Genomic DNA, 12,099 nt, shown 5'->3' on the forward strand with positions numbered 1-12,099 from the left:
TTCAGTCTAGGACACCTGCCCTCCACGCCATGGACCGGCCTCCAATGCAGGGACCCAGTCAAGTCTCTTCCCTGGAGAATAAACCTCCAATGTTGCCTGATTTTAGCCCAAACTCTGGTTCACCTCCATTAGGAAGCCACCTGGTGCCACCAATTCCTGAGCAGTGGTGTGGGTCTCGGGGCTCAGGCCCAGTCGTCCAGATGGCGGAGTTACCCTCCCAAAGTTGCACAGCTGTAGGTGGAGCTGAGCTCTGAACCTGTGTGTGTGGGATGCCATCCTGTCCACAGCGTCACCCACCTGCTGACCACCTCTCAGTCTGAGAGGCACCTCCTGCCCCTGTGAGCCGGGGTCTTTGGGAAGGACCTCAGGCCGAGATGCTCATCCCTCTTGGTTCTGGAGGGACCCGTGACTCACCGTGGGTGCGGCCTGGGTGCCGGGAGGTGGAGGTGGAGCTGGAAGGAGCTGTAGTGATGGCTGAGGATGAACAGGCCCCGGAGCCCAGCTCTGATGGCCGGGGCTTGGTGGCTGGGTCAGCGGAGGCATCTCCTGGAATGCGGTCAAGGCTGCCTCTGGGTGGGGCCACTCCCTTTGGTATTAGGTCCCCAGGGCCTGGGGCAGAGAAGGACAGTGAGAAATGAGGCTGCAAGATCCCATGCCAAGTTGGGGCGATCACACTGAGGCCTAGAAGCAGAGGCAGCAGGGCCAGGGAGCCCAGGGACAAAAGCGGGGCTGTGTGCCTCACAGGCTGTGGTCTAAGGGGGGGGGGGCCCTGGCAGCAGCCTGAGTTGGACGCCCCGGGAGGCCGGCCCTGGCTCTAACCATGGCTCACAGTGTGAGCCTCCAACAGCCCGGAGAAAATAAAGGGTGAGCTCAGGAGGCTCAGCAAAATGTTGGTAAAAGTCCAACACATTAGCTACTGGGCCCCCTGCCGTGTCCCTCAATCCCTGATTCAGTAGTGAGTAGACCTGGCCTGTGGCTGCTCAGGTCCACTCCCGACCTGTGGGCCAGGGCCTCCAGGTCCAGGATGTGCACCCTGCCAATGGGCTTCCCTTATGATTTGAGAAAGAAGTTCACTGCCACCCTAACAGTCATCTGTTTAAGAAGTCTTCATCTCTCATGGTGACTGACTGCAAGAATGATTTTTACCTTGTATGTTTGGCAATCTCTGAATTTTCTACTGTGAACATATACAAAGTTAAATAAAATCCTAATAAAGACAACAACAACATTGGGAGGAAAAACACTCCTAAAATATCTTCAACTACCTCATAGTAGGAAAGGGGATGGTTCTCCAAATACAAGTGAAAAACGAATGCGGCTGGAGTTCCTCAGAGCATCAGGACAAGGCTGTTTTGCACAGTGTCCTGCTCCAGGCAGCCGGAGGGCTATGGTCCCGGAGCCATACCCACTGTGGGGATTCTGGGCCCTCCACACTCTCCCAGGACCTGCCCCTCTTGCCCTTCAGCCCCCCAGTGTCTGGACTCATGGGGAAGTTTTAAGCACCCAAGCCTTGCAATGTGAAATCAAGGGGAAATTTGGATTCTGAAAGATAACCTTGATGAGAAGCAAGATTGAAGTTTGGTGGGATGAATCTGACAGGCGTCCACTGCGTTAAGTCAGCTTGAGGAGCAGCAGGGAGGCGGAGGCGCCAGACAGCAGCCAGGGCAGAGAGCGCGCGTTTCCAACAGCATGCTGGGCAGGCAGGCGGGGGACCAGCACATGGCAGCCCAGGAATCAGAGGGATGCATGTGACAAAGTCAGTGCCACATCAACTGACAGGAGCAGTGTGAGAGTCACGGTGGCCTTGTGTTTATATGATAGTGGTTTTCCATTCACAGTACCGATAACAATCTTTCTTTTTAAAATAAAGTGGAAACCACAAGTCGATTCAAGGGAAAGTATGTAAGTATCACTCAGGTGAAATAGACTTTGCAAAATCATGGAGATGGTATGAGGATGCTGAAGACAGAAAACAATGCAGTAGCTAAAGGCCTCTGTGGACCAGCGCTCCAAGCTGATGGTGACTGTGAGCTGATGTCCTGTCTGTCCACTGCTGCCCTCACAGCAGCATCCAAGACGTCAGAGGACCTCAGCACGGTCCTAAAACGTCACTCTGGGCTGAACCCTGGCTTGGCAACATCAATCCGATTATTTGAGATGCTGAGTGGAGCAGTCAATTCTTCAAACACAGAACACATCTAAAAAGGGACTGCCAAGATTCTGCGCTCTGACACAGAAAGTGGAGACAAGGGCAGCAGATTTAAAGTTAGCTGCCCAAAAATAAGTCTTGAAAAAATCTCACTTGACAGGGGCCACATAGTTTCGGAAGCATAGCGACCGCTGATGAGTTCTGTGCTGCACAGGGGCATGGTCTACAAGCCTGCAGGTGTGAGGGGTGGGGGGGCGGCACTGGGCCCCGGGCCTCACTTAGCACAGACACCCTGGCCCAGGGACCTGGTGTGGATGCCCCAAGGCTCCCCTAACACTGCCCTGTGCTGGAGTCAGGTCCAGACGCTGGGACCACTGGTCTCCTTTAAAGTCAGAATCCAGGTTGGCTACTTTAAGCTTGGCTTGGAATTTGGGTCAGGAGGAGGGGTCCACTATGGGTCATCTGGCCTTTAGCTACTGTTTTTCTGTTTGTTTGTTTGAATTTCAGACATGAAGGCAGGTACATTGTGAAGACACTGATGGATTAGAAATCCCCAGTGTCTGAGAAAGGGAGGGGTTAGTTAGAAGCAGGTTCGATGTCAGAGGAAGAGGAGAACCTCAGGCGTTTACAGAAAGCCAGGCGGGACAATGGAGACTTGGGCTTTTCCTCGGTTCTGCTTCCCCAGAAGCGACTCTTTTTGTGCTGAGTTGCTAAATTGTGATCCCCTGGATAACCCAAGAGAGGAAGGAAAAACAAAACAAAACAGCAAATAAATGAAATGAATAATAACAAATGACTGCGTTAGCTAAATGTTCTTGGGAAATCAGAGTCCTGTCCTGTCCAGGAGATTTGGAAACAATACCCACGGCACAACCAGAATCAGGACTCAGTGAGCCATTATGCTCTGACTCCACTTAATTAATTTAGTGGCATCCTTGTGTCCAGGATTTACTTAGCACGTGAGGAGGATTCTATATTGCTCTAGGAGCCGATGCCTTAGACTATTTTTCAATGTCAATGTGTTAAACTATTAAATAAGAATGTTTACTAGTTTAGGTTTTTCTTACTCCTAGGCCCTAATGACAAGATCCCTGGCAACTTGGCTCTCACACAACTAACTCCTGCTCCTGTTTAAACACCTTGGGACACTTCCTGGGGTGCTTCTGGCTGCTGCAATGGGACAGGCCACCTGAACTGCTCACTAGTAGTCCTTGTGCATCTCAAACAGCCTCTTATGGAAGGATGAGTTTGAAATTCATCTTTTTCAGACCAAAACACTGTCAACATCAAGAATTATTCCCATTTAGATCCCTACGCATCCTCTACTGCAAACCTACACTTCATGACCTTTAAATTATGGAGTCTCATCAGAGCAGCCAATTGGCCTAACTTCCTGAACATGTCATGTACATGAGCATAACTTATTTATCCTATTTCTGACTTAGGATTCAAGTCCATAGCAGGCCTGCTGTTATTTCTCTGTCCACACCACCACCTGGTGGCCACAGCTCACACCACAGGAGAAAGAACCCACTATGCAATGCTGGTGCCCCAGGCTTGGTCAACACCTTCAGGGACCAAAGCAGCTTCAACTGCAGGCAGTGCTCACAGTGGTTAAGAGTTCAGGCTCTGTAATCTGTCAGACCCGGGTTCAGTTCCTAGCCCCACCCCTTATTCTCTGGGCAAGTGCTTATTCTTGTCAAGCATCACTTTCCCAGCCCTGAAAAGGAGATAGGAATCGTGCCTGCCTCACATGGCAGTTGGAACTAAAGGAGAGACATAAAGTGTGAAACTAGCTAAAGGGTGCTGAGCCCAGAAAGAGCCCCCATTACATGGCTGTCGTTACTAATATCTACCACTGACCTCCTCATTCAGGGATCCAAACAGTTGTTTGTTTGTTTTATTAATCCTCACCTGAGAATATTTTTTTTTTTCAGAGAGAGTACGAGGGAGGGGCAGAGTCAGAGAAAGAAACATCTATGTGAGAGAGACACATTGATTGAGTGCCACCCACACAGCTCAACTGGGCCGGGCATTGAGCCTTCAACCCAGGCATGTGTCCTTGACCAGAATCAAACCCTGGACTCTCTAGTCTGAGGGCTGACACTCTAACCACTGAGACAAACTGGCCAGGGCAGTCAAGCATCTTTTCTCTGAAAGTTTTGCTAGCTCTATTAGGCTGATTATCATTAATTAAGTCAACTTAGACAATAACACAAGGGGAGGTGGTGAATGTAAAAAAATTTATGTAGCCCCCATGAGCACCCGTGGCAACAGACGCCTCAAGATAAATGTTAATAAGCTTCATTATCATTTCCCTGCATGTGAGCATTTGACCTAATCCACCTCCTGTAAAGACTGGGAATGAGAGCATTAGTCCCCAAACACTGGTATGGATGCGTGTGCACACTTTGCTTTTTGCATTTCGAGGTCCTGAAGTGGTGAATGTCACCCAGAAAGGCATGTACACAGGTCACACTCAGGAGGCGGCTTGTCACGGGCTCTGGTGCTGTCACAGCCGCCCCTGAGAGGGCACAAGTCTCAGGCCTGGGCTGGTCTTCAGGAAGTCCAGGTGTCCTTCATAAAATTTAAATTCTCAGGGTGCATGTTTGGCAGGTTTATAGGTAAGTCATGTATGAAATGATATTTAAAACTTAATTGAAAACTAAGCCAAGTTTAAGGCAAGTAAGGTGCACTTTCCCCCTTGCCGGAAGCCGGTCCATCCTTGCTGCTTGACACAGTCACTGCAGGGAAGAAACATCTGCACAGCATATGTTTCAAGGAACCTGGCATATATGGCATACTGTTTTTAATATGTTTGCTCCCCTACTTAGCACTATGTGTTTTAACCAAGGTCACCTCTCTGAGAAAGGTTGTTTCCCCAGGTGGGGATTTTTCCCTGGAGTTAGAAATTAACAGGACTAAGGAAGGGAATAAATCAGTAAAACCCCTTAACTAAGTGCCAGGAGGGTAGTTAATCACTTTAACGATGAACAATCACGATTAAGCTACATAATCTTTACTTAGGATAATCTCCTTCAGTTACTTCCTTGTAGCTTAACAGAAAAATAGAGTAGTGACCTTGGAATGGAGATAAGAAAAGGCCCTAACCTTTGGAATAGAATGGATAGGATTAAAATCAACTGGTATCAATACAGATGTAACAGGAGAATAAAGACAGAACCTAGCTGGAGAACCTGACTAGAGAACCTGGCTAGGCTGCTGATCAACTGAACACTGTCTCCGTGTCATTCCTTCTTCCCCGACTCCGTCCACACCTTTGGGAACCCATGGACCTGCTGGGGCTGGACCCCAACAGCCCGTCTCCCAAACCTTAACATCTCTGAAATCAGGATGCAGGTTCGATCCTGACTCACAGTCACTGTCAGCCAGGTGGCAATTATGAAAAAATCGTCACTGCCACAACCCATTTATCTTCTTATGTGAGCACCCTTGTCCTGACTGCCTCTTAGATTCCATTAAATACATACAGCACATGCAACTAGGAATCCACTTCAGAACCTATGGCAATTCCACATGACAACCCTGAATGATGAGGTACAGTGCACCCCTTGGTGGCAGGACTCAAGGCCAGATCAAGTTAGAGAAGGAAACCAGACCCGCTTGTCAAAGCGACAGGAAGATCAGAGCCACAAGAGGCCTTGCTGAAGACCTTGCAACTGTCAATCACGTGTTAAGTGCACCGCGGATCTCCCTACAGAAATGGCCTGTTGTAGGCCTGGAGGAAACAGGGAACCCCAAAATCCTCTGCTGTGGAGCTTTTCTCTGCAGTAACTGTGTGGACACCAGGTCTGGATATTCGAGTCCCTACCACAGTGTCCATGAGGCATGAGGCTCCTCATGCTAAAGGAACTGAATTGTTCTGGGACGAGAGTACAACAACACTGGGGGTTATATTTCCTACTTGGGTGTTCACATACCAAAGGAGACAGATGTGCATGTGTGGAGCACGCCCCCTTCAGCATCCTACACACACACACACACACACACACACACACACACACACACACACATACACACGCAAACACGCACACGCACACACATGTACACACCTAGCACGCAGTCTCCTTGGTTCTCCCATCCCTAAGGGAGACCTGAGATCCTCTCCCCTTCACTTCCTGCCTGCAGCCAGGTAAGCCCTTCCTACCTTTTCCCCTGGGCCCCCTGCAGGTGTCTTGCTCTTCTGTCCCCTTTGAGCAGCATGGGGTGGCCTCGAGGGGCTCCAGCTGCGATTGAAGAGGCTGAGAAGTACTGGGCGAGGCCTGGTCTGAGGACCCCAGCAGGCAGGGAGGCCTCTCTGGGGTTGACTTTCGTCGTTCTCTGGAACCGCCTTTCTTTAGTTTGATGAGTTTGAGTAAGAATTTAGCTCCAATCCAGTGCTTTTTCCTGTAAGAAGTAGGTTTTTAGGACACAGCCAACCCTCACTGCCCCTCCAGCAGGTCTCGGGTGCCCTATGCGAGCTGGGATTTCCATCACCCGCCTGAGAAGGTGGCGCTTAATTTGGTTCAGAATGAGGGTGCTCGTTTCCATCACCATGCTCATCCCACCTGAGGCTCAGGAGGTGGCACACAATGTGCAGTTAATTCGCCCAGACCCAGGGGTGGTAGAAGCCTTCATCGTGCAGGAACCCACACTAGCCCCTCGGGAAAACAGAACTTCAAACCCAGGTCTCAGCTCTTGATTACTGTGCCAAGGGCAGGAAGTGGTGCCGTGCTGACCTAATCATGCTGGTTGGCAAAATTCCACCAAAAGGCTATTTTCAGAAAGAGTCAGGGACCTCCTCACTTTCTGCTAGCGGTAATAATACGTGAAATAGGCTGGCATACTCTGCCCATTCCCGGCATTGAGGAATCTGGGTGAGGGGAAGAGGGCAGGAGAGTGGGCCGCTTAAAGTAAAAACAGTGAGCCCTGGATGGGTTTCCTGGTGGTTGAGCATCAGCCTGAGCACTGAAGGGTGGTGGGTTCCATCCCCCATCAAGGGAACATACCTGGGTTGCAGGTTCGATCCCCGGCCCCGGTCGAGGTGTGTGCAGATGGAAACCAATTGATGTGTCTCTCTCATTCTCTCTCTCTCTCTCTCTCTCTCCCTCTCTTTCTCTCTCTCTCTCTCTCTCTCTCTCTCTCTCTCTCTCCCACTGCTGTCACCTCCCTCCCTCCCTTCTACTCTCTCTAAAAATCAATGGGAAAAATACCCTTGGGTGAGGATTAAAAAAAAATAAGTAAGTAAATAAATGAAAACTGTGAATGTAAAGTGTAATACATTGCAGCTAACAGGAAATGAAGCATTATAATCTAACAGGGACCATAGCTGGGTTCTGACCCTGGCTCTGCCACGAAACAGCACTGTGCTTACACAAGCCACTCAATTTCCTCACCCGTGCCTCAATTTCCCTGTCAACAGAAGGGTCAGGTGGCGGTTCTGAAATTCTGTGGTTCTGTGATTTCTACAGAGAGGCCCTACTGGATTCATGTGATTTGACCTCAAGGCTGGGCTGGGACAGGTCAATGGGGAGGTCCAGCTCCTGGGCTCAGGCCCTGGCCCAGGGGGAGCCCTGCTTGACGGAGGCCGGCAGTCTCGGGGACCAAGCCGGCCCACCAACGGGGCTGCTGCTCTCTGTGGAAGGGAATGTGTTTGTGAACCTGCCCTGGGGGTGGGGTCCAGTGAACCCAGAGGAATGGAGGGCAGAACAAAAGGTTCCTGTGCTTGAAGACAGGGGTGCTGGTCCAGGTATCTGCCCCAAGCTTCCTTCCCAAAACAGAAGCATGATTTTCTAGGTCTGGCAATCTTGAGACAAAAGCTGATATGCCTGCTTTAGTGGCTCTAAAAGCACAGACTCTGCCCTTAAACAGGCTCCTGGCCAGCAGCATTCACCATCCCTCATGGGATAACCCTGAGAACTGAGGGCGGGACTGACAGAAACTCTAAATTCTTTCCATGCTGGGAGGGACCTGCACACAGGGACCTGCCATACAGCGGAAGGTACGCGCACAACAAACTGGCCGCTGCTCTAGATGCTACAGCTTCCCCCACTCGTGAAAAAGCAAGCTTTCGGTCCTGGGTGTAAGCTACTAACGCTTAAATCAACTCACTTCTTTGGCGCTGGATCATGGAAGTTGTGCTGAGCCATGCTTTTTTCTTCCAGTTTTTCATTTTGTCTCTGTAAGGCATTTAATTTGTCTCTAACAGAGGAGAGAGAAAAACAATCTGGTTTTTAAAATAAAACACATAAATTGACGCATCACCCCCGCCTGGGACCTGGCCCAGAAGGAGCCAGTGTGTTTCTGGGACTCAGACATCACGGTGCTCAGGACCACCATGACCCCTGAGTTGGGAATATGGGGATGGAAGCATGTGACGTGGGTCCAGGAGCCTAACACGTTGAGGAGACGGCTGAACACCGAGGGTCAGGCTGTACGTCACCTCAGGAGAGAGACCCCGAACCATCTGACACTCAAGCTGGGAAACCCCGAGTGTTCGGGCCACGTCAGCTCAGGACGTTGGGCACTCGGGTCAGACCCAGGGCTAGGCTAGCTCCTGCGGGTGCAGACCAACGATACCTTCAGTGGTGGGGAGGGGTCTGCCCTCAGTGACTTAGACGGGCATCAGGTTAAAAAGGTCAGTTTAGCAAAGTCAGACCCCAGACCTGGGCCCACTCCAATGTCGGACTCCTGCTCATACTTCCAGGGAAGCAAACTCAAAGCCTTTTGGGAGCCAGACAGAGAAATCAGGAGCAAAGCGGCCTGGGAGGACCTGAGGGAGGGGTGGGGGCCTGTGGCAAGGCTGAGCGCTTGGTGCCACCTGGGACCTAACGCGGGGCCTGCAAACAGAGCGCCGCTCTCCATGTGGCAGAGCTTCTGACTGCATTTCCCGAAGGATCCAGAAGCCCCAGCTCTGAAGCACAATCTCTTAATTCCTAAACGTGGGAAGTCAGTTCACATTTTTAAAAACACAGAAAGGACCAGAGAGACACCTCTTAAACCTTGGGCTGCCAGAGGGCACCCCTGCTCCTGGGAAAGGGAGCCTGTCCTTCCTGAAGCAGAGGGCATGGCATGCTTTCCTGTTGTCTGTCTAGGAGCCATGCACGCAGTGCTCGCTATACAGCGCCCCCCACTGGGCAGCCGGCGCCTGTCCTGTTCCTGTCTCCTCACCCATGTGGCCTTGACAGCTCAGACCCCTGCTTTTCCTTCCTGAAAATGAGTCCTTGGCATCCAGGCAGCTGCTCAGGTTCCTTCAGTCAAGAAGGTGACCAGGCCCCCTAATCCAAGGGCTTTCCCACGAGTTCACCGCGAAGTGAGCACCCGTGAGAAGCGATCGCTTGCAAACCACTGGGTCCCTGGCCACGGACCTGCTCTGCTCCCAGCACCCTCGTTTTGGCCTCTGTTCTTCTAGTCTGTGTTATTCTGTTCCCACAGCTGTCCCCTAGCCCCACAAACTCATGGTCCAGCTATCCCAAGGCTGGGGAAGACTCCACTTGGAGCAGGCTCAGGAAGCCTGCCCACTCTCTGACCTCCTACAGACACTTTCTAATGCAAAACCATCATCAGATCATCCCCCAGGGTACCAGGTCCCCACTCTTCTAGTTTGCACCTGCCCAGCCTCTGCTGGTAATTTTTACCAGCTGCATTAGAGAGAGCCCTCTTCAGGCTACAATCTCTCACTTCTACCCCAAAAGTACAGTGCGGTTTCCCATGTCAACCATCCTTGGTAGGTGTTGAGCGCCCTGTAGATGAGCAGACAAATCCGGGAGAACAGTGAGCAGAATCGTCACCCTGGGGAGCTGGGACAGTGCCCCAGTGGTCACTGTGGCCATGTCCCTCTGTCCCACACTGGCCAGCCATTCCCGATCGCAAGGAAGGACAGTCCCAGCAGCACAGCCCCGAGGGGTGAAGACCACCCTGGACCCACAAGATGCATCTCAGATGACTTGACTTCCAAACCACAAGGTTTCCAGCACCAAGGCTCTTCCTCCTGCCCTCATTTCTGGCAGCTTCCTAGGCCCTGTACACCAGCATCCCTTAATCACCCACTTCCCAGTGAGTCTGACTCATTAGCCGGGCATGGAAGCCTTCCACAGCTGAGCACTGCCTCTCCCAGCCTTCCTTCTTGCCACTCCCTGCACCTTCCCTGCACCCAGACCACACCAAGCTCCACCTTCACGTTCTCCACCCTCTGTTCCCCTGACACACTGGCCAGCCTTCTCCCCATCCGTGTCAGCAGCAGAACCCCAACTCCCACCACCACGCTTCCATCCATTTCCAGGAAGCTCCTCAGCATCTTTCTGTGTGCACATAGCTCTGCTCACATCCCACCACCCCTACCGGTTCCTGAAGACCAGGTAACTGGTTCTGTGTACCTCGCAAGGCCAGGCCTGTCGGCAAAGGCAATGTCAGCAGAGGGAGGACAGCCACTGTGCACCAACAACCCACTCTCCAGCCCATTAAGGGAAAAATCGACCCAGAAAGGGCTCAGCCTGTGATCTGAAGTCCTTCCCTAGGAGCCTCTCTTTATCACTGTTGTATTTCTCAAAGTGAACTTGATCCCAAAAGAAGATTAAGAAGTGTCTGGCAGGGGGCAGTGTCTCTGAAAAGCCAACAAAGCCAACCACCCCTATTTGAAGAAATCTAGAACCATTCCCCGGAAAATGAGAAAGATGTGCTGGTAAGATAGTCTGTCCCCTTGCCTGGGACACCAGTGCACCCAGGGGGTTCTCTGCTGCCCAGAATGGTGCGGTCTAGTCGTGGAGCTGGAAGCCACGGCCCCTCTGTTGACGGGCGTCCGTCAGCCCACACCCCTCACACGTACTGCTGCTGCTCCTCATGGAGCTGGTCCTTGTTCTCCACATCCTCCTGGAAAAGCCTCTGGTTCTGCTCTTTCAGCCTTTGGATTTGGCTCTGCAGGTCACGTTTTTCTCCCTCCAAGTTGCCCTTGAGGCGGGAGAGCAGCTAAAACACAGATGGACAATGTCTCAAACACCACACACTCCTGTGATTCCACTGCTGAGAATCTACTTCCAAAAAGAGAAAAAGGCCACGTGCACAAAGATGGCCATTTTGGTATGATCTACGTCAGCTGGCATGACCAATACGGCCAATGCCATGGGGATGGCCAAGCCTTCTGCCGCTGCACCGTCCAATCAGGCAGCCACAGGCCATGTGTGGCCACTGAGCACTGAAAACGCAGCCAGTCTGAGCTGAGATGAGCCATAAGTGCAAAATACATAATAGGTTCCAAGGACTTAATAGTGATTCAAAAAATAATGTAAAATATCTCATTAATAAGCTGCCCGGTGCATGTGGCTTGGTTGAGTGTCATCCCATGCACCAAGAAATCACCAGTGTAGTTCCTGATGAAGGCACATGCCTGGGTTGCTGGCTCCATTCCCCAGTAGAGGGCATGCAGGAGGCAGCTGATGGATGTTTCTTTAAAAAAGTCAGTAAAAACATATTATAAAAAAATCTCATTAATAAGCTTTTGGGGTTACATGTGATACTTTAGATATAAGGGTTAAATAAAACAGACCCCTACATCAATCCCACCTGATTCCTTTTACTTTTTGAATATGGCTACTAGAAAGCTGAGTGTTACATGTGGTGGCCTGCATTATATTCCTATTGCACATCTCTGATCTAGGCAGGGTTGGCACGTTTTTCCTGTAAAGAGTGAGGTACTAAATATGTTAGGCTCTCCAGGCCGACAGTGGTCTCCATTGCAACTGTTCAACTCTGTTATTACAGCAGGAAAGGAGCCAGAGAAACAATGCACATGCATGGGTGTGTCTGTGTTTTAAAAAACAAACCAAAATTCTTTACTCGTGGACACCAACATTTAAATTTTATGTCACTTTCACTTGCCCCCAAATATTATCCTACTTTTGATTTTCACCAGCCATTAAAAACTGTGAAAGCTATTCTTGGTTCTCAGCTGTACA

At 50.9% G+C, this 12,099-nt stretch overlaps 1 protein-coding gene across 1 annotated transcript in view; it reads right to left on the bottom strand.

Annotated features, from left to right (window-relative positions):
• Positions 1–364: 364 nt before the first annotated feature.
• LOC132213902 (protein Daple-like) overlaps positions 365–12,099 on the bottom strand; it is a 58,490-nt gene continuing 46,755 nt past the window's right edge. The window contains exons 20-23 of the mRNA XM_059660782.1: positions 10,968–11,113; positions 8,261–8,350; positions 6,318–6,556; positions 365–609 (exon numbers count right to left, since the gene is read on the bottom strand). Coding sequence (XP_059516765.1) covers positions 365–609; positions 6,318–6,556; positions 8,261–8,350; positions 10,968–11,113 — 720 coding nt within the window. The remainder of the gene's footprint in view (positions 610–6,317; positions 6,557–8,260; positions 8,351–10,967; positions 11,114–12,099) is intronic.

The sequence above is a fragment of the Myotis daubentonii genome, chromosome 12, assembly GCF_963259705.1.
Source record: "Myotis daubentonii chromosome 12, mMyoDau2.1, whole genome shotgun sequence".
In the NCBI taxonomy this organism is placed as follows: Eukaryota; Metazoa; Chordata; class Mammalia; order Chiroptera; family Vespertilionidae; genus Myotis; species Myotis daubentonii.